Here is a 22,900-nt window from a genome sequence, read left to right on the forward strand (position 1 = left end):
TTGGAGCCTCTTTAAACCACGCCCCCTCCGCACCGATACCACACGCCCCGCCCACGCCGGTGACGTGCGGTCGTCGAGCGCCTCCAGCAAGACGGAGCGAGATCCGCCTCCCAAAACCAAGCCCCACCTCCCCCCGCATGCGTGCGCGACCACGTGACGCCACAAACAGAAACGCCCGTTTCATCCGCTCACCCAGCTCTCACTGTTAAGTCACGTACATCCTTTTTCCTCCTCCCGCCCCCTCCTCCGCAACGTCCAATGACGGCTGCCGGAATGCACTGTGGGAGCTGTAGTTTTCTCATCGACGGTCCGCCCGGTGAGCGGCCGCTCGGGACTACAGGTACCAGAAAAACTTGCGGAAGAAGGGCAGGGGATGTGAAAATCTCGACTGGCTAAGTCAACAAACTGAAAACACGGTCTTCGTCTACGATCCACATTTAATAACGAATGGAAGTTTTTTTTGTTTCTTAAATAAACGATGGAAGTTGAGCGAAGCGAAGTGACGAGAACTTTTATTGCCTCAACCGAACGGCGCGGCCGGGCAGGCAGTTGGTGTGATGCAGCTCGCGCGGCTGGGGTTGCGCGACCTGATTGGGCCGCGGGCGCTCGCGCAGCCTTCGGCGGGGGTCAAAGGTCTGGTCGCGAGCTCCGGGGGCCGGTGGCCGCCTCTGATCCGTTCCGCTCCCTTCGCCCTCCTTCCAAACGGCCATGGGCCTCCTCCTCCTGTTGCTGCTGCCCCTTCTCTCCGTCTTGGCGCAGGTTTCATTCAGTTTCCCCCAGTCCTTTGACAGCGATTTCACTTTCACTCTGCCGGCGGGGCGGAAGGAATGTTTCTACCAAACCATGAAGAAAGATGCCACCCTGGAAATTGAGTATCAGGTCGGCCACGGGCGCACTCCATAGAGACGTGTTCTGTCGGAGTTTTGCCTTTACTGTATATATATTCTCTCACTTGGATGCGGATGGAAAGAAACGGCCGGGTTTTGATTGGCCTGGCGCGAGTTTCCCTCCCCGACAGCACGATCCCAGTCCCAGTCGGCCTCCTAGTGCCTCAAGCAGGTTGTAAGCTCGGAGAAGGGAAAGATATGGTTGCACGAGTAGCGGAGGCAGTGCTGCCGAGACGTGGGCACGCTGGCAGGATCTTTTTTAGGAGGGAGACAGGATGCACGATGGGGGTATGCTGGCGGGGTGTGATGGTGGCATGCTGGTGAGATGAGACTGTGGCTTTGTGATGTGGCGTTTGTGTTTGGGTTGGGGTAGGGTGGATCATAGAGACATATAGCACGGAAACTGACCCTCTGGACAAAACAATCCACACCGATCATGTTCCCAAACTAAATTATCCCCACCTGCCTGCGTTTGGTCCATATCCCTCCAAATCTTTCCTATTCATGTACTTACATTTAAAACACATTTGGATAACTGTACCTGTATCCACCATTTCCTCGGGCAGTTGTTCCACACACTAACCACTCTATCTGTAATCTGTGCCTTACATAGAGACTGGGCCTCTAGGATCTTGATACTGGGGTAAATACTGAATGTGTTTTCCCTAGCCTAGGGGAACAGAGTCTTATTAGAATTGAAATGTAGATTAGATTAGATTACTTACAATGTGGAAACAGGCCCTTGGCCCAACAAGTCCACACCGACCTGCCGAAGCGAAACCCACCCATACCCATACCCCTACCCCTACCCCTACATTTGCCCTTTAACTAACACTACGGGCAATTTAGCATAGCCAATTCACCTAACCTGCACATCTTTGGACTGTGGGAGGAAACTGGAGCACCCAGAGGAAACCCACGCAGACACCGGGAGAACATGCAAACTCCACACAGTCAGTCACCTGAGGCGGGAGTTGAACCCGGGTCTCTGGCGCTGTGAGGTGTAGAGGAATTTCTTCACCTAAGCATTGTTGAATTTTTTGAATTCTCCACCCCAGAAGGATGTGGAAGTCCAAACCAGAAATGAATACATTTCTGGATACTACAATAATGCCAGAAAGGGAATATGGGGATGCTGTGAGAAAATGATATTGAGGTGAATGACCAATCAAGATCTAGTTTGAATGGTGGACTAGGCTTGAGAGGCTGAATGGCCTACTCCTGTTCGTGTCTTTATATTAAGTTCCAGTCAGGGGGAAATTAGAAATTACCCAACTACAAAACCCTCACATCATTCTACATAAACTGTGGTTTGCTTCCTTGACACAATGCACATTGCTGTCCAGATGCTGCTTGGAGCTCCTGTAGCACACAAAGCATGAGGATATGGGAGCTGAATAAATATTTCACAAAAGAACTGAATAACTATCTTACATCATTCTTCATGCTAGAGAACAGTGGCAGATGGAGTTCAACCTGGAAAAGTGTGAAATGATTCATTTTGGAAGGTTGAGTTTGAATGCAAATTACAGGATTTTTGGCAGTGTGGAGAAACAGAGAGAACTTGGGGTCCACATCTTATAAATCCCTTGAAGTTGCCATCCAAGTCATGACTATCACCTGATGAAGGTGCGTCGCTCCGAAAGCTAGTGTGCTTCCAATTAAACCTGTTGGACTATAACCTGGTGTTGTGTGATTTTTAACTTTGGCCATCCAAGTTGTTAGGGATGTTGAGAAGGTGCATGGTGTGTTGGCTTTCATTATCAGAGAGATTGAGTTTGAGAGCTGTGTTTGAGTTTGAGAGATTATGCTGCAGCTCTATAAAGCCCTGGTTAGACCACACTTGGAATATTGTGTTCAGTTCTGGTCGCCTCATTATAGGAAGGATGTGGAAGCTTTAGAAAGAGTGCAGAGGAGATTTACCAGGATGCTGCCTGGATTGGAGGGCATGTCTTATGAAGAAAGCTTGCGGAAGCTAGGGCTTTTCTCATTGGAGCGAAGGAGGATGAGAAATGACTTGGTGTAGGTGTACAAGATGATGAGAGGCATAGGTAGAGTTGATATCTAGAGACGACTTCTCAGGGTGGATATGGCTGTCACGAGGGGGCATAATTTTAAGGTGATTGGAGGAAGGTTGAGGGGAGATGTCAGAGGTCAGTTCTTTACACAGAGTGTGGTGGATGCGTGGAATGCACTGCTAGCAGTGGTAGTAAAATCAGATACATTAGGGACATTTAAGTGACTCTTGGATAGGCACATGAATGATGGTAAAATATAGGGTATGTAGGTTAGTTTGATCTTAGAGTAGGATGAAAGGTTCACACAACATCAAGAGCTGATGTGCTGTACTGTTCTGTGTTCTAACACTGATAGCATTCCAGAAAATGTAAATGGTAAGAGAACTGAAGAGAGGGGGAGAGACAGAGAAAATGAGCACAATAACTATCCTTAGTAAAAAGCTACTAAAGGCCAGTAAATCTCCTGGACTTGATGGATTGCATTGTAAGGTTTTAAAGGAAGTAGCTGCAAAGATAATGGATGAACTAGTAGTAATCTTTGAAGAATCCTTTGATTCAGGAGAATTCTCAGAAGTTTGGAAAATTGCCAATACAATACCCTTATTCAAAAAGTGAGGAAGGCAAATACAGGTACCTGTTTGATTAAAGTCTGCCCTCGAGAAAGTGTTAGTCTATTATTAAACATGTAATATAAGGTATGCACAAAAAGATAGTATGATCAAGCAGGTTCACTTGATTAATTTTAGATTTGGAAGAATTTTCTATTGGGGAGAGGTAATGTAGATTATCCTTGTAAATGTAGGCATTTAGAAGAATGAGAGGAGACTTTATTAAAACACAAGCCTCTTAGGATGGATGCAGAGAGGTTGCTTCCCCTTGTGAAAGTCTACCATCAGGTGTCACCAATTTAAGACAGATAAAGAATTTTTTTTCTTTCACAGATGATAGTGAATCTGTGGAATTCTTTATCACAGTAGCTGTTGAGGCCAGGTTGCTCGGTGTATTCAGCGCTGAGAAAGATTTTTAATCTGTATGAGAATGCAGAGTCTTGGGGATATGCCATCAAAGTGGAGTTGAGGTTATCACATCAGCAATGATTTCACTGAATGGCAGAGCAGACTCAGTGGCTTGCTTCTGCATCTTGTCTTAATATTGCCATGTACTTTGTTTTGTAAGCCTCTATTCCCACCCCCAACCCCTCCCCACCACTTTAATTAGTTTAAAGCCATCTCTATGGCCCCAGTTATTTCAGTTTGCTAGTTCACTGCACCCAGCACTCTTTCAACTAAAACCCATCTAATCAGAACAGCTCTCTTCTACAGAGTACTGATGCTACTACCTATCAGGTAAAATTCATTTCGCCCACAACAATCTTTGACCAATAATCCTGAGAGATTTTTAGTTTAACTATTAATTGTTCAAATTCTTTCAATTTTACGTCATTTCCTTTCCTATCCTATGTTAATATCAATGTGGATGACGACAACTGGATCCCTCTCCTCTCACTCCAAGTTCCTCTCAGCCATAAGGAATATTCTTGACCCTGGCACAAGGTAGGCAACCTAGCCTTGAGGACTTACATTCACAGCCCCAGAGAACAGTATTTGTCTCCCTAATTATATTGTTTCCTATCACCACCATATTCTGATTTCCTCCCCCAAACTTGAATGTGCCATTTTCAGTTTATTCATCCTCCCTGTCTTCCCCACTCTCATTCTCAAAATTTGCAAGAACCTCTTCACTGTTAAACAGTTGTAGAGGTTGAAGCTTCTTGACAGCTTCCCGTTAGGTTCCCATATCAGCTTTGCCTGCAGTCACATTTTACTGCTCCTGATCACAAGCCAAATTTGAATTATCTAGCCTGAGGGATATGATCAGTTCATGGAGCAAGGTATCTAGGTAACTTCCTGCAGCAAACCCTACGTAAGGCTATTCTTTCCCTCAACATTGAATTCCCAGTTTGAACGAAGTTCCTACATAGCCTCACTGAAACTTTGTCTCCCTCCCACTTTGAAATCAATTCTCAGAAGTACTCACTCAGCCTTTATCTCACCCAGGAGGAAATTTCTTGGTCATCCATTCAGTACTGAATGTCAAATAAGCTCTCTGAAGTAGCAACATTGGATGAGTTGAGCCAGGTGGTGGTGAGGTAGAGCTGAGTGTTATCAGTGTGCATGTGTAAGTGTAGTATCCTGTTTTTGGATCATGTCACCAAGGATAGGTTAGATATTAGAAGATTCGGTGAGGGGAAACAATGTTAGACTCCTGGAGAAACCAGAAGTAGCGGTGCGCAAGCAGCAAGAAAAGACACGACAGTAGATTCTCTATCTCCAGTTACAAAGAACAGAATCATGAGATCATGTGAAGGCCATGTCCAATTAACTGCCAGCAACATGGAAGTATCTTTTTGTACGTTTGAACAACAACTCATGAATAGCCTCTAGCCAAATGTAGTTAACCACAGTTGTTATACATAGGATAGCCTCAGTAATGATTATCACAAAATCTCTTGTGCAATTAAACATTATCTGAGGTATGATGTTCAATTTTATGACTTGTGAAATCTTTTCTGTTGTGGTCTTATTGGATACGTGGCACTGCAAAATGAAGTATGAGTACAATAAATCTGAGAACCCTAGAGTCTGTAAAATTCATTTGTAGATGTAAAAAATGCTTTTACAGAAACTGCAAAACAATATTCTTATTAGTCTCATCCCAGTGTCTAACTCAGCAAAATCCAATCAAATGCCCTCTTTGAAAAGGCACTATTAAAAATACATGCAAATCTCTCTCAACAAAAAGAAACATCAAATTTAAAGAATAAAGCTGTTGTTGGCATCAATTGCATATTCTGGTTGCTGTGGTCCCCATTGATTGTGGGAGATCTCCAGCATACCTGAAAGCAATGAAAGCCAGACATCCCCTCCCTGGCCTGTGCCCCAGAATTAACCTGTGACCAATTTGTTGGCAGGACGTTCTTACTTCAGATGTTGTAATTATAATTGATTGGTTCACTGTGACCTAGCACCATGAATCCAGAGTAAACCTGCATGGCCCAGTACTTCAAAGGTTTTCCAGTACTGAACTTTGAGACTTAGCATATTGTGACTCACAGTCCACAACATTTTGTAAACCTGCATATGTGGCAGGTGGATTTTAAAAGTGCCCTGCCCAGTGACACATGCATCAAAGTTTAATTTAGATATATTACAATATGATACCTCCGAGCCTTTCAAAGATGAATTTATTAAATGTAACTTCAGTTTGAATTAACGCCCTAGATGATCCTTTCTACTTTTTCAAATGCAATTGAGATAATTTCAACACAGCTAATACGCACTAGCTGGTTTTTCTTGCCAGCATTTCCCCAGGGCAAAGGCTACTTCTATTTCTGATGTATGCCAGCCACTTTGCATTATTCTAGAATGTCAATGTCAGGAGCTTCAAACCTGAAAACGTAGCAAAATTACTTGTCAATCAAGTACTTGTTTTGTATACTTCAATTCAACTGCAAGTTTCCATGTCCATTTACTTGACAAATATAATCTGCCTTATTGTCAGTGTTCCTTTCTTTGTGGCCAAGTTTATCGAAGTTTGAAGTTAACCCTTTGAAAATAATGATGATCATTTCTCCTACCAGAATTTGAGAGGAGGGTAAAGTCAGCTTTGCCCTTGGAATTTAATCTGAATATAATCACTCAGCTACAATTGCTAAATGTTACTTTTTCTTCTGTTTATTTTTAAATCCCTTTTTAATTTTTTTTGTAATTTAGGGTATGTTTTAATTGGGATAAGAGGTTGGAAGGGGACAGTTTGAATTGTTTTAAACCAATGCATATACAATTGTTGGACAAACTGATCAGTGGCATTAATTTAACTTCAACTCTGATCCTATTTCAGGATATTGTCAGTTGTATCTGCCCATATGTCTGTCCTTTCTTAATACAAAGTTCTTTTCACTCGTTTCTCTGCACTCTCCAAGACTTAGTTTTTGATTATGCATATTTGGCATCAAAATTATTGTTAAAATTTAATTGTGTATAGATCTCATAGGGAGGTCTTGTACTGCAGTGGGTAGTGTCCCTGTTTCTGAGCCAGATGTTCCAAATGAAACTTCCACTCTTTGACTTGACCAAGGAACGTGCATTCCTAATGTAGCCGAAGACCAAATATCCTCAAGAAAATCATCCAATATATGCCACTGGCAGGTGGTAACATCAAGAGAGATTCCCTATTAATCGTGATGAGAAAAAAAAGGACCTTTTGCTATCACTGACCATAGCTGCAGGCTTAAAATGCATTGTTCACTAATCTATTAAATTTGAACCAAAAAATTTTTGCAACCATTGCTGTTGATCAATGTGATTTTAATTATTTGTCTACAGATTTGCATTAATTAAATGGTAGATTGGTGAACATCATGGCAAATAATGTTTTTTGCATTTAATATGATCCCTGGACTGAGGAGGAATTTTGTGACTGAAAGGCTGAACAAAGATAAACATTATTTAGGAATGTATGAATCAGACACATACACATATGAGCAAGCATAGGAGCACCCTGAGGAAAAGTCCATTGATTTTTGTCATCTGCGTTCTAGGTGATTGACGGGGCAGGATTAGATGTGGATTTCTACATCACATCACCAAATGGAAATATTCTGTATTTTGATCAGAGGAAATCTGATGGAGTACACAGGTAAGTGAGAATGGCCAATGTTCTACGTGGAGTTTTTTTTTCAGGTGAGTCTAGGTCCAGATGTGTTTCGTTATTCACTTCAAGTTAAACTTTAATCTGATTAGCTCATTAACTTTACCTGTGACATGTCACAGAACCTTTGTCCATTATGGCATAATAGAGGTGCACAATCAGGGATAAATATTTAAAATGCAGTATTAACAGAATCTTATTGCAGATCTGTGTTCTTTTCATGTTTTTATTTTCTATTGAAGCAATGTTAGCACACAAATAAATATTTGCTAATAATAAACTGTGGTATTACAATTTGCCCTCTTCAGAAAATTGCAGAGGTATCACCAGTAAGTGAGCCAAGGTCATTCAGATGAAATGGATAACATAGTGGACCACATGTCACTGATAACAGTTACACAATTCAGTTTCCAATGCACTAAGTCATGAGCAATTCTCATGTTCTGCAATCTGATTTATGTGTATTGTATTTCCCTCCCCCTGTTTTTGCCACTGGTTGCTCCTATAATGCAGTCTTCAGCTGACGACTTGTCAGCATGAAGAAGACCTTCGTGTGTTTCTATGGACTGTTCAAAGCACATTCAAGTCTATTAATATATCACTGCCATTGACACCAGATGTCACAGTATGTTAGTTCTCAGTCTCTATTAGTTCATATATGAATTGCTTTTTATAAAACTAGGTCACTTCTGTAATGTAGTCTTCAGCTAATACCATGGCAGCAGAAGGCAGGACCTTTAAATGTTTGAATTTAGACAGTCTAGAACATTTAGATCTATTAATATATGACTGATGCTGTCACCAAATGGTCATACTAGCTTGTTTCCAACAGTCAGGTTATATTCAAGCAGTTAGTTGGATATAAAATTAAAACATTTGAAGTCTTTTTAAAGGAAAATGTTGCACACTTGAAGGAACTAATTGTTCTGAACAAGTACAAATCAATATTTGGTTCTAATAAAAAAGCAAAATACTGGAAATCTGAAACAAAAGCAATGAATCCTAGAAAAACTCTGCAAAATTGGCAACATCTCTGGGGAGATGAACAAAGTTGACATTTTAGGTATGGCTAACCTACTGAGTATATCCAGTACTTAGTGTTTATTTGATTACTTGGCTGACTGGCGATGGTGAAGAAATTAACCCTCTGTCTTTGTAGCTGAAGTAGCTGAAAACTCTGCTCTTGAAGTGGGGTGTGGGTAGGAAGGAGGAAACCCAAACGCCAGAATTTTGAGCTGAGGTTTGAGGCTGGAGAAGATTACAATGATGTGCTTGAGTGGAGCCATAGAGAATGCAAGATAAGATTGTTAAATCAAATCCCATCAACTTTCAACATAGTGTATTTTTCTTTCTATTCATTCAAGGAATGAGGGCGTCACTGTTTAGGCAGCATTTATTGTCCATCCCTTATTGCCCAGAGGGCTGTTAAGTGTCAGTCACATATAAACCAGACCAGGTAAGGATAGCAGTTTTTTTCCCTAAAGGACATTAGTGGACCAGATGGGTTTTTTCAACAATCAACAGATTAGATCTTTAATTCCAAATTTACTTTAATTGAATTCAAATTCCACCATCTGCCATGGCGGGATTCAAACCTGGGTTCCCAGAATATTACCTTGGTCTCTGGATTAACAGTCTTGTGATAAAACCCCTAGACTATCACCTTCCTAGAATGGGGCACATTAGAAATGTTGGGATTATCATCAAAACCTAACATTTGATTACAAAGCTAGTCCACCCTTGAATGTAGTGCAATGAACTTTCTCAGGTTTGACTTTAAATTTTAATAGCATGCATTACAGGCAATTATGGCTGGCAACCCTGCACATTGACTGCTGCCATTTATTTTACTAAACATTAAAGGCAAATAACTTCAAGTCATTCAGAAGTATCTTAAACAATGAGATCTGCATATTGTATTTATAGAACTATAGTGAGAGGGGAAATATTTAAAAGGGGTCTGAGGGGCAACATTTTCACAGGTGGGGCACATATGGAATGAGCTGCCAGAGGAAATGGTAGTGGAGGGTACAATTACAACATTGAAAAGACATTTAGACAGGTACGTAGATTGGAAATGTTTAAAGGGATATGGGCCAAATACAGGCAAATAGGGCTAGTTCAGTTTAGGAAACCTGGTTGGCATGAACGAGTAAGGCCAGAGACCTATTTCTATGCTGTACTGTTCTGTACTGGTAAAGTTAATTGATGAGAATTGATCAAGCTTTAAATAGTCAAATTCTGATTAAAATTCACTGTTCATTCCAAAGTGGGCCCTCTCCCATATTGGTCATAGGATTAAAATAGGGTCCAAATGCATTGATGCAGCTACAGTGAAATATTGGATATGACAGAAACTTCTACCTTGTTTGTCATCTACATTGAATTCATTTTTGATGAACTCATTAAGAATTTGAATATTGAAAATAAAATTTTTTCTTTCACTTCTAGCATTGAAACTGAGAATGGAGACTACATGTTTTGCTTTGACAATTCATTTAGTTCTATATCAGAGAAGATAGTCTTCTTTGAGCTTATTCTGGACAATATGGAACCTGAGGGTGATCCAAACAGCTGGAAGGATTTACTACAAGGAGGGGAATTGCTCGATATGAAACTGGAAGATATTCTAGTAGGTGACTGGTTAGCCTCTGATTTTATGCTGTTATGACTCTTGTATGAAGTATAAAGAATATTGCATAAATCGAATATAAGTAGAAATAAATTATAATTGTAACTGCCCATAAGCTCCACATTTATCTATTGTTGGTCCACATCTAAGAAGTTATGAACATTTGTTGGAATGCTGACTTTTGAATCATGGAATTATATCTTTTTAATGTTTATTCGACTTCCCTTGGTTCAGGAGAATTGTTGTTCAGCCTTTCTCCCTCTTTAATCTGCTGCCTATCTGATTGACATTGTATGATTAGGCGATTCAAGCATTCCTATCCCATAGGAAGGTGACTTGTTCACACCATCCTTTATCTAGTAATGATTTAGAGATGCCAGTGTTGGACTGAGATGTACAAAGTTAAAAATCTCACAACACCAGGTTATAGTCCAACAGGTTTCTTTGGCAACACTAGTTTTGGGAGCACTGCTCCTTCATCAGGTAGTTGTTCTGTGTCTTACGATCTTATACTCCATATCCACCTGATGAAGGAGCAGTGCTCCAAAAGCTAGTGCTTTCAAATAAAGCTGTTGGACTATAAACTGGTGTTGTGATTTTTTTTAACTTTATCTAGTAACATCTGCTCCCATGTGCAGCTTATAGAGCACTTCCTGCACTCAGCCATCTTCTTACTGTCAGCTCCACTGACAGTAATTGGCACAGATAGCTGGATCTTTTCACACAGTGTAAGGCTCAGTTACCAATGGAGCCAGTCAAGCCCAACCTCTACTTCAGGCTCTGGCCCCAAGGCAGGAGTGGGGGGCAGAAAAGTTCCAGTTGGACATTGTCTCAGTGACTTCCCACTCTTGGCAGCATATGCCTCTTGCTGCCACGTTGGGTTCAGGCTATTCTAAACCCTGATGCTATCCAAATGTCCGGTAATGGAAAGGACAATGTTCCTTCGTTCTTCTGGGTCAGGGCCCCTGGGACCCAAGCTTATATCCACTGGGGAGATGTTCACTGGAGTGTGCATCAAAGTGGTGTCAGACACAGTGCAGCCATAGCTTCCATGCTGACATAAACAGCAAGAGCAACAACAGAAAACTGGGAACATGAAGAAGCTACTTGAGGAGGTGGAAGGGTGGAGTAGTAGGAAGGGATGAATGGTAGGGAGTGCAATGGGGATGTGGAAGGATTGAAAGGATAGTGAAGGTGTGAGTGAGACTGCTGAGTTGGAAGGGTGGTGAAAGAGGTGGTTTGGGAATAGAGTCAAGTGAGCAAGTTTAGGAAGGAAGATGGAAAGTGGGCCCAGTGAGTGAGTGCATAGGGAAATGGTGTTTGGGAAGAAGTGAGTGTGGGGTGGGGGGGGAGTGACTAGTGAGTGAGGAGGGATGTATGTATGTTGTGGGAAAAGAGGAGCTATTCCTCTTTGAGTGGAAGAGATTGAAAGCTCAGCTGAAACTATGACTATGTAAAATAATACTTTTAAAGAACTTAATAAAAACATGAAAATCTGTATTTTCAGTATGTATTACTTATTGCATGTTCATACTCAAACTTTTTTGCCATGCTATAGGATTCTTTATTGCTGTTTTGTTTTTGCTAGTGACAAGTGTTTCTAAAATATATTTCCTCAAGGAATGTGGACATTGCTGTTGAGGCCGACATTTGTTTCCTATCTCTAATTACCCTTGAGAAGTCGGTGCTAAGATAAAATGGAGTTATGTTGGAAAATTGTTTGTGAAGCACTACTGCATTCCTTGCATGTATATAATTCAGCAAGGCCATGTTCTGTTGTTAATATGGACTTCATCCTGTATTGCATGCATTAACTGCATCGAACACTATGGTCACTTTGGTTATTTTTGTACAGATATATTAGTAACAAAGGTAAATTTAAAGTCTAATCATTCCAGTATTTGAAGTGGCCTGGAAAAATTTGCATTTTATTACAGATCATAAGAATTGCTGTAAATACACACTTCTTTATGCTATAAAGAAATTCAGGCTATTTGTCTTCAGTTGTCCTCAACACAGTGTTGTTGATTTGGGTTAAAAGGCCATCTGCATAATATTTAACATCCCTGTGACAGAAGCAATTAGAATTGCTTGAATCCAATAGGAAGACCTCAGTCTCAAATCACAGAACTGACTGCTGGGTATTTATTTTACAGACGAATGCAATATGAAGAATAAGGGAGTAAATTTTAAGGTTATTGCTACAGTGGGATATCTTTCCTGCCTTTTGCATGGATTCAGAAATTGTAAGGTGTAGGCTTAAGCTCAGCTAAATCCAATTTCAGTCTAATTTGGTAAATTTGTAAGATGCTGTCTGATCTCGGAAGGAATTGTTACAAGTCATGGAAAAAAATTGTAATGATATTCTTGTGCTCATTTCCCTTGCTGCCGTATTTGGTCTGCAGCCGCTGACTTTAGCTCCTATGAGGAGGTGCAGCAAAACAAACAGGAAGGATTGTGACTAGGGAGCGGTAACAGTTTAGAATGTGCATTTAACATAAATTAATTTAAATGTTTTATGGTTGTTTTGAAGATAATGGTATAGTCAAAGTGAAGTATATAATAAAAGTAAATATTCAAAGTTACTTGGATGTCCATTTTGCCCCTTTCTTGTCCATTTAAACAGGGCATAGTGTGAATTTGATAAAGGATAAAGTGATAAATGCAGTCTTTGCTTGCATTTTGATTGCTGTCCTAAACTTACCACATTTTCTAGTGGATTTCTATCCTTAACTCTTAAGGTGTGTCGAAATGTTTGTGTTTCATTGCCCAACGCTCCCTTCTCCACTCTGCAAACAATCCTGCTTAATGTTCCAGTCATGCTAAATAGTTAATTTGCTGAAAACAATCATTTTTTTGAGCATTAGTTTGAGATTGTATAATTATAAGGACTAAGTCGTATAAAATATGTAGGATCAATTATGTCCCAGTAACTTGCTTATATTTAAGTCAGAAAGCACTGTACAGCATACAACTCCAGAAACTCTACATTTGAGTATGGCTTCAGTAACTTCTTGAAATTACTTCTTTAGTTGATAGGCTGACATTGGATACCGCTCCACAGAACGTATCTGATGGTTCCATTTTCAAGTCCTGGTTTGGGAATAGAGTATGGGTGGACAATACCACCAAGGGAGGCATGGAAAGCTAATGTGTGTTCTTACTTAAATCACCTGTCATTATAGCTAAGCAAATTCCCCCCCAGACTTGTCCGCTCTAGTCTGTTGGCCATTCAGATGCATGTTATTTGCTTGTTGTTGATCCTGTCCCTGGTATTATGTGACTGAGATCAATAATATAGTAATAGAGTCATAGAGATATAGAGCATGAAAACAGAACCTTCGGTCTATGCCGACCAGCTATCCTAAATAAATCTAGTCCCATTTGCCAGCACTTGGTCCATATCCCCTCTAAACCCTTCCTATTCGTACTTCATCCAGATGCCTTTTAAATGTTGTAATTATACCAGTCTCCACCACTTCCTCTTACAGTTCATTCCATATATCACCACCCTCTGCGTGAATAAGTTGTCCTTTAGGTCCCTTTTGTATCTTTCCCCTCTCACTTTAAACCTATACCCTCTAGTTGTGCACTCCCCTACCTCAGGGAAAAGGCCTTGTCTATTTACCCTCTCCACGCCACTGATGATTTTATAAACCTCTAAAAGGTCATCCCTGGCAACATCTTTGTCAATGTTTTCTGAACTCTTTCAAGTTTCTATGGCAGGGAGATCAGAATTGCACGCATTATTCCAAAAGTGGCCTAATCAGTGATCTGCACTGCCGCAACATGATCTCCCAACACCTATACTCAATGCATTGACCAATAAAGGCATGCATACCGAATGCCTTCTTCACTACCTAATAGATTAAATTCTGCTTCCCATTGCAATGGTGATAGGAACCTGAAGAAAACCCCAGTTGAAAATACACATGAGGCAAATATTGTATCAGTATGTGTTTTTACTTAAGTTAATAATCAAAATGATGTTTATAAAATTGAGGAAGTAGAATTTGTGTGAACCTTGCTTGCGTTTCTAACTTTATTCCAGGCAGTAATGAAATTGATAATATTCAAAGTCTCTTGATTTATTTCATGCACTTCTGAAGCTTAAAACAGAGGTTGCTGCTGTCGTCTTCAATATTGAGGGCAATAATCATCCACGTGGAAGTATTAACTGGAGAATTAGGTCATCCTGCTTTTTGGGAGCAAAGATCTGTGATTCAGTGGAATTAAATAAAATCTTAACGTTGTGAAAAATTAAAGATAATTTAATTTTTCACCTAGAGTTTTATTTTCAGAATTAAATTGTCTTTCTCAGGAGGAGAATTTGCTGTTTCTCACTTATAATACCATTTAATTCATTTTGTAGCCTTTCTGTTCAAACTCGATATCTTGTGTTTTGAAATGTGTGATGTTTTTGTGCTTTTATTCAGGAATCTATAAACAGCGTGAAAGGCAGACTTAGTAAAAGCAACCAGATTCAGGGGCTGCTTCGAGCTTTTGAGGCACGGGATCGAAACCTCCAAGAAGGAAATTATGATCGGGTAAATTTCTGGTCAGTGGTGAACCTGGCTGTGATGCTCATTGTGTCATGTCTCCAAGTATACATGTTAAAAAATTTATTCAATGACAAGAGAAGAAGTCGTACGTAGCACCTAGGAATTTATTGTTACACCACAGTACAAGACCATACCTGGAAGGTCACAACATTTATTTTCATTGGTGTATGCAGGAATTTCCTTTTCTTTTTAAATACAGTATAGTTCAACAGGGAACTAAGTAACAGTGTGGTCAAAATAGAGAAGCATAATTGTAATAATTTGGGAGAATGAATGGACATGTCTGATCTTTCAATACTGAGTGGTCCAAACTAGGAACTTTAAAATATTTGCCAAATAAACTGGTAATCTGTGGTGACAGACAAATGAGAGGAGTAAAACTGGGATCCTCAGCGTTGATAATTTGCTGTATTCTGAAACTGCATTGGTTGGAGGTACTTTATGAAACTAATTTTCCAAGTTTTGTTATCACTTCTGAAATTAGTACATGCTGGGAAACATACTTTGGATGTCTGAATTTCTCTATTCGAGTGTAATGGTGATTTTTAAAGTGTGAAGTCCTGTTATATAAATGCAACTGTGAATTGTACCTGAGTGTTTCACATTACACAGAGCAATACCACTGTCAAAGTAATAAGTAATTGGTTAGGCTAAAGTATAACACATTCAGACCAATAAGTCTGCCTTTCGTTTTTAAAAATTGACTTGACTGATACTAGAGATGTTTACAGACGATAAATTATGTGAAATGTTATAGTGAATGTTACGCATTACGAAAAGGACAAAATGTTCTTAGCAGAAACTGAGACTCTAGTCTGTAACCATTATAATTTTAAACATGACCCAGTCTTCTATCAGTCAATGGAACAGTTAAATAGAAACCTTAAAGCCAAAATAAAAGGAGCCAAGCAGCTTATGAACTTTAATACTTTTAAAGACTCAGTAACACTGTAAATATTTTCTGATCCAAAGTACTTCACTGAGTTCTCTGTAGTGATTTTACCATATTAGATGTAAGAGGATAACTTAAGAGGATAACCTCTTGCGAGACTGAGAGAATAGTTGATATTACAGCCTTAACGTATCTGAAACATCTTAAATTAACTGTGGCTTTGACTTCGGGAACAATATGGCTGAGACAGAATCACTGTAATTGCATACATCTAGTGTGTATACTTAAAGTGGAAGCGTTATTTGTAAAGCCTTCATTGTTGTTTCTTTGAAAACATTATTCAGGAAATAACCTATTTGAATTCTTCAAAACGCACTAGAATTAATGACTCCCTGTGGAAAACCAAGATCCACCACCAAATTTAGTGGAGGCATTGAAGTTTGGCTTTTTCCCCGCACTATTACTTTTGTGAATCATATTTTCATAATGCATCATAATCGTAGACACAAAATGACTGTAGATTTGTAATGTTGTCAGTGTTATAAGCATGGGAAATTCTCATGCTGTGGAATGCAGATGATGGAAGACCCAATCTTTAATTTTCAGACATCATGAATTTGCAGGGTATTTCTGATGATTACCCATTTAAATTGACGAGTAACTGTTGAAAACCTTAGAAAAGCTGTTGAGCTATCATCTCTCATTGAAGTATTCTCCTTTAGAGCTGCTACTGGATGCCCTGAAAGCCAATAGCAATTGAGAGCCAGAAAGAAATATGGTTTGAATCAGACCATCTGGTGACTATGTTTAGAAAAGTAATTAAAGAAAGGAACATAATGTTTTTGCCGGTTCTAAGCATGAGGAAAAATATTTTTTATCAGTGTCTTTGATAGCTGCCTCTCCTTGTGCTGAGAAAAGGGTTGGGTTAGACAAAGCTACAGTAATAGTTCCAAAGACACATATAATCTTGATTTTAGTCTTAACTTTTATATCATGCTACAACTTTATCCTGACTGAACTCTGACTGTCCATGTGTCTGCTTTAGACACAAAAGATCAGTTAACCCCATTAGCCATCAGTGAAAGTTGGTCAGCTGGGCAGTAAATGTCAAGGGGTCACCTTTTCAAAAAGTTACCCTTTTTAAAACTAGGTAGGGTTCTCTGGGTACAGGATTGACTTGTCACTAATTGTACTAAAACAAAAAGGGCTTTACATATAACCAAATCTATTAGACTGTTGGATTTATTCCAGAGACTCAAACTTTTAGGAAGTGCCTCCATTTTTTTTACAACCCGTACCTAATGTGAACAGCAATCGGAGAAAGGGTTAATACTCAACACAGCTCACAATTTGATATAATTATAATGGAATCCTATTATATAATAGATTAAGGAGAGGAAAACTTACATATAATCAAGCTAACAAAAATAGGAATTGCTCGATAAAATCTGCATAATCACATGCAGTAAATTCGTTAAAATGTGGAAGTGGTACATCTGATAATGATTTTCCTTATCTGAAATGTGATTGCCAAGCACTGTGACTTGTAATTTGTAAATTTGCTGCTAAATCCGTTAGTATTGTAGATTTTGATCAGTTCACTCTTCGAATTATTAACTGAACACGTGATTCTTGAAATTTTCTTGCCTTTCAAGCACATTTTACACCAGTAAAATTTTGAAAACTAAAACTTAAGTGGATGAATATTGTGCAGTTTTTGTCCCACAATTAATATTTGTAGTTATGTAATTTCATAGGCTCAGGTATGATTATGGATTATTCTTCTGTCTTTCTACATAATGCAAAATGTTTGTTCTTCCAATGTAAACATGCATTCAGATGAGTTTCAAATACTCTAGTTGGCAGAAACATTACAAGCTAGACTGAGCCAACAAAATGGACTGCATTGTACCATTGTCTTGAACAAATTTTAGAAATAGTAAATCTTCCGTAGAACAAAACGTACCATTCAAAGTACTTGATTCAAACAATGGAAATAAAGCAATCTTAATCATGTTCTATTTTGCTCTCTTGATTTGTCTGTTATTTAAAGAATAAACTTTGATTTGGAAATAATTTTTTTCCAATTTTGGATAGAATCAGATTAATTCTAAAATAATTCCAAACCTGGGAATAAATCCATTTGAATATAGAGGCCTTCCAATTGGTTCAGTCATTTGCTGCCACACCTTACTGGTGTGGTCCACTAAAAGGACTGTGAGGTACTTGCTTTCTTCCTTGTCACTAAGATTCAGACTAACCAACCAGTTGCCTGTTTTACTTTCTTTCCTTTCCTTGGATTACTACATCAATCTTATTATAGCATTTCCCCTTTGATATTGCTGTAAAGTTGCATCTTCCTTTCATTCCTATCTTCTCTCATGCCATCTCAGCCTATTTTCTACCAGAGACAAATACAATACAACCTCGATTATCCGAACATCAATTATACGAGCAGGATCTCATTGTCCCGGTACTTGGGTAAACTGTGTTATCCGAACATTAGACTATCTGATCAAAATACTCCCCATCTGTGTCGTTCGGATAATTGAGATTGCCCTATCCTGTTCCCTTAATTCTATTCCCACAAAACCCCTGACCAACCACCTTTCTTACTTCCCATTTTTGCTGCGATTAATTGTTCACATTCTCCTTTTTTTCAAAACCACCCTAATTCTCTTTCTCAAAGAAAACATGTCTTGACCACCCACCCCAACTCACTCCTTAAAAACCACTGTGTCATCTTCAACCTCCCTTTTCTCTCCAAAGTCTGTGAATGTGTTGTCAATGTCCAACTCTCCTCACCTTCTCACAGAGCTCCACGTTTGGGTTCTTGCAATCACGTTTATCCTGACTGGATTGTGACTGTTCATGTGTGTGCTTTAGATACAAAAAGCCAGGTAACCCCATTAGCCATCAGTGAGCAGTAAATTTCAAGGGGTCACCTTTTCAAATAGCTATCTTTTTTCAAATTAGGTAGCGTTCTCTGATCCTTGAGTACAGAATTGACCCGTCATTGATCGTACAGAAACAAAAAGGGCTTTACATATAACTAAATCTATTTGACTGTTGGATTTATTCCAGACTGAAATTTTCAGGAAACGCCTCCATGTTTTTTGAGAATTGCAGTTAATGTGAACAGTAATCAGAAAGAGTTGACAGCACAATTTGCAACAAAGTCCTGTTATACAGTAGATCAAGGAGGGCAAAGACTTAAATATAATCCAACCCTATTGAAGTCCCAAAATGGCTCTTATCAAAGTAACAAATGACATCCTTTGTGACTGACTATCGCTCTTTGACCTTCTGAACTGGTCAGCAGCCTTTGAAAATTCATCATGCTATTCTCTTCAAACATTTGCCCACCATTGCACAGCTCAGTGGACCTGCATTTGCCTCTTTCCATTCCCTAGTTGCTTCTAGTGTCTGCCATGACTTCCATAAAACACAGCATTGGTTTATACACAAAGTGAAAACAGCAAACTCTACCTCATCACTATCTTCTTTTTAACTCCTCCACTGTCTATAAATGATCAGACTGCTTACACTGGATAAGCAACAATTAAGAATTTGGGGAAGACTGAGTTGTTAGCTTCATTCTGTCCTCCCTGGCCACCCATTCCAACCCTGTCAATGACACTGGTGCAGTGGTCCTGAGCAAGCTTTTCTGAGACAGCACCAGACAGTTTGCAAACTTGGTGTCACTGACACGGAAACGAATTTCCAACCACTTATCTTCACTACTATTAGCACCTATTTCAACCTGACTTCTAGTTAAAGTTTCATCCTTATTTTGACATACTAACTTGGTCTTATTCTTACCTGTCTCTGTAATCTCCTCAAGCCCTCGAGAACATCAACACTCAGTTAATGCTGAATTCCTGAAGGCCACCAAAGTTAGTTGTTGCACCATTATTAGCTATAATTTATGCTCTAGAAGTCACACTTTTTTTAACCTATTTTGTAATCAATCTGCTCAGCAATGTTATTACATGCCTCTGGAATAGGTGGGACTTGAGCCTAGGTGACCTGGCTCTAAGATAGGGGTACTACCACTGCACAACAAGACCCCCTTAGAAATCCCTCTCTAAACCCAGTTTCTTCGTTTAAGCAGCTCCTTAAAATTTATTTTTGCAATCAAGTTTGTACAATCCACCTTAATATCTCTGATTTGCTTTGTGATGAGCCTGTAAAGGAATTTGAATGTTTAATACATTAAAAGGTGTTATATAAATAAAACTTGTTGATAGAGTGGTTTGTCCCTGTCTGCCCTTCATTATTTCCTTCATCTTTATGTGAAGGATCAATCTAAGAATGCAACTTCAGTCATCTGTGACATATACAAATGGTTGAATAGAGTTCTGTAGGGAAGGAGGCACACATAATTCAGCTAACGATCCTTGTCTGTTCTTTTTAGCTTGGTACCTTGCTAAAATCAAACAACAATTTTAACCTCCCTACCTGGTACATTTTGCTTCATGGTAATAGAAATACTGTACAACTTGGAATTGGATCCAGTCTTGCTCCTCTGAGGCAAGGATGACTGTGTTTGTCACCTAGATTGTTCAGTCGAAGTTCTGATGAGTGTGGATGTCCTGTTCCTTGGATGCTGCCTAACCTGCTGTGCTTTAACCAGCAACACATTTTCAGCTCTGATCTCCAGCATCTGCAGACCTCACTTTTTACTGTCACTACTATAGCCAATTTGCAACTGGAAGCTTCTGCTGCAACTAGATCACGACAACGCAGATGATTGAACACTGAATGAGTTACTGGTCAGGATTTCCTCTGCGTGCATTTTCCCCTCTATCGCTGATGTCAGCTTGCTATCAAAGGAGGGTCACTTTCTTATGTTGATAGTGTGCACTGATCCTGGACGCATTTTTCGAAGTCAATATAAGAATAGCTAACTAAAACTTTGAGTGGCCTTTGACCATTAGGAGAGTACACAAGCTGAAACTCTCTGTGGAAGATTTGCTTCAGTAAGGGAATGTGAGGCATTGTGGCTGCTTGACCAGCCCAATTCCATCGGATGGAAACTACAGCAGGGAACAAATTGACAGAAACCACAGTGGGAGTAAAGATCCTGCACTGCTGGGGTTTTTAGGCACCTGTTCTTTTGGAGAGTTTGTAAATTTAGTCAGGGTTTGTTTAAATCGACAGAAGTCAAGCACTCCTACCTCTACACATATAATTTGAGGCAGAATCCAACATGTCATTAAGCATGTATGTGTAGCTGTCTCATGGATCTGAAAGTCCAAATCATTGCAACCTCCAGCAGGTTTAATCTCTCCAAACATCCTTGTGTTGAACCGCTGGATACTTGTCCCTTTGAAACTGAAGTTTCACCACTTTGTTTGTTTTGCACCCAATAAAAAGCATCAATTTCCTGCCAGTTAGTATCATCATAAAAAGAAACCCTTGAAAAGCAGATAGTTGATGTGTGGTCAGCCTGTAGGAGAGGCTCAATTTGATTCTGGTGTGGCTGAAGTAGAACAGGGACCTGCCTTCTCACTCGACCTACAAGAGTGGAAGGTGAAAGCAAATCACAATTAACAAAACCTGTCAAGACGTTGCAAGGAGTGTCTTTGGGTAGAGCACTTCTAGCTGGGTGAACTTTCCAACATCGAGTAAAATGAACACCCTAGTAGTAGTTAACGATATCGCGATAGGTTTGGATTCCAGGTAGTGGCTTGAGTCACATTTGATGCCAGTTGCATCCACATGATTTTAGCAGTGCCAATCAGGTCACCCAGTGGAGTCCAGGGTTTCTGGCAGACCTGTTGCCCATTTAAAAATCAGTTCATCCTATTCTAATGCCTCTGTATAGTTGCAAAGGGCCTTGAGCAACAGCATCTAACATTGTCACAAGCAAAGGAACTAATGTTCCTTTCTGGTGGAATAAAGGAGCCCAAACAATTGTTAGCACAGTTTTAGAGAGAGCTGGTAAGCATTGTAAATGTCCATTCTATCACTGCCATTCAAAATAGGGCCATTTGGCCCTTTGAGCCTGCTCAGTCTTTCAATATGATCGTGGCTGATCATCCAATTCAATACCCTGTTCTCTCTCACTCCCTATACCTTTTGATCCCTTTAGCCCTACAAGCTGTATCCAATTTCTTAAAAACGTTCATTGTTTTGGCCTCAACTAATTTCTGTAGCAGAGAATTCCACAGGCTCACTGCTTCGTAGAATCCCTACAGTGTGGAAACAGGCCCTTAGGCTAAACAAGTCCACACAACCCTATAAACAGTAACCCACACAGACCCCAATTCCCCTAACTAATGCAACTAACCTACACATCCTGAACACTATGGGCAATTTAGCACTGCCATTTCACCTATCCTGCACATCTTTAGACAGAGGGAGGAAAAACATGCAGACATGGGGAGAATGTGCAAACACCACACAGACAATCACTCGAGGCTGGAATCAAACCCAGGTCTATGGTGCTGTGAGGCAGCAGTGTTGACTACTGTGCCATTTCTCCTTACCTCACTCCTAAATAATCTACCATGTATCCTTGGATCATGATCCCTGGTCCTGGAGTCTCTGGTCATTAGGAACATCCTCCTGTGTGTTTACCCTGGCTGGTACTGTTCCCCCTTTTGCAGGTTCTAATAATCTGACCAGGCAGTAAAGATATGTCTGGTGTCAGTCCTCTTCCATATTTTGACATGTAACAGTCAGTTCACCTCAAAACCTCTTTCTCTGATTTCCACCCCCACGCCCAGATTCACTTACATTCTAAACATTCCTCTCATCTCACGCCTCATCTCACCATCAAATGCAGTGGGCAGATCCCTGCTCAGTGAAATTGCATTGGCTTCCCCTGCCCTCGCAACAGGCACAAACATCATTCTGTGAAAGTTCAGGCCCGTGTGCTGACTGCCTCATCGTTTTGGAGTGCGGCCATTTCCTTGCTAATAACCACTTCATTCAGAACTTGCTGCTTTCCCAGCTCAGAACGAACACTATATGCTCTCTGCATCTCTGTACAACCCTTTCAAACATGTTTGGCAAAGGAGTGAACTGTCAAACAATCAGCCACTAAGCAAGATGAAAGTTGCAAAGGACAGAAATAACCAGAGCAAGGAGTATCGGCGAAAATAAAAACCATCCTTAGTGTTTTTCTCCTAAATATCTTACCCCATTTCAAACTTGTTGCTGGACGTGAGATTATGTTCCCGAGTCTGTGA

General features: G+C 39.9%; 1 protein-coding gene across 1 annotated transcript; it reads left to right on the forward strand.

The window, feature by feature from the left end:
- Positions 1–626: 626 nt before the first annotated feature.
- tmed5 (transmembrane p24 trafficking protein 5) lies at positions 627–17,720 on the forward strand. Its single transcript, XM_060830130.1, has 4 exons — positions 627–879; positions 7,506–7,603; positions 10,067–10,247; positions 14,684–17,720. Exons 1-4 carry the CDS (start codon positions 709–711, stop codon positions 14,900–14,902), a joined length of 669 nt encoding a protein of 222 aa, XP_060686113.1. The 5' UTR covers positions 627–708; the 3' UTR covers positions 14,903–17,720.
- The last annotated feature ends 5,180 nt before the right edge of the window (positions 17,721–22,900 follow it).

The sequence above is a fragment of the Hemiscyllium ocellatum genome, chromosome 9 (assembly GCF_020745735.1).
Source record: "Hemiscyllium ocellatum isolate sHemOce1 chromosome 9, sHemOce1.pat.X.cur, whole genome shotgun sequence".
Classification (NCBI taxonomy): domain Eukaryota; kingdom Metazoa; phylum Chordata; class Chondrichthyes; order Orectolobiformes; family Hemiscylliidae; genus Hemiscyllium; species Hemiscyllium ocellatum.

Coding starts and splice junctions, on each gene's coding strand:
- tmed5 (XM_060830130.1), top strand. CDS start 709: ATGGGCCTCCTCCTCCTGTTGCTGCTGCCCCTTCTCTCCGTCTTGGCG. Junction 880..7,505: donor CCCTGGAAATTGAGTATCAG/GTCGGCCACGGG, acceptor TCTGCGTTCTAG/GTGATTGACGGGGCAGGATT. Junction 7,604..10,066: donor AAATCTGATGGAGTACACAG/GTAAGTGAGAAT, acceptor TTTCACTTCTAG/CATTGAAACTGAGAATGGAG.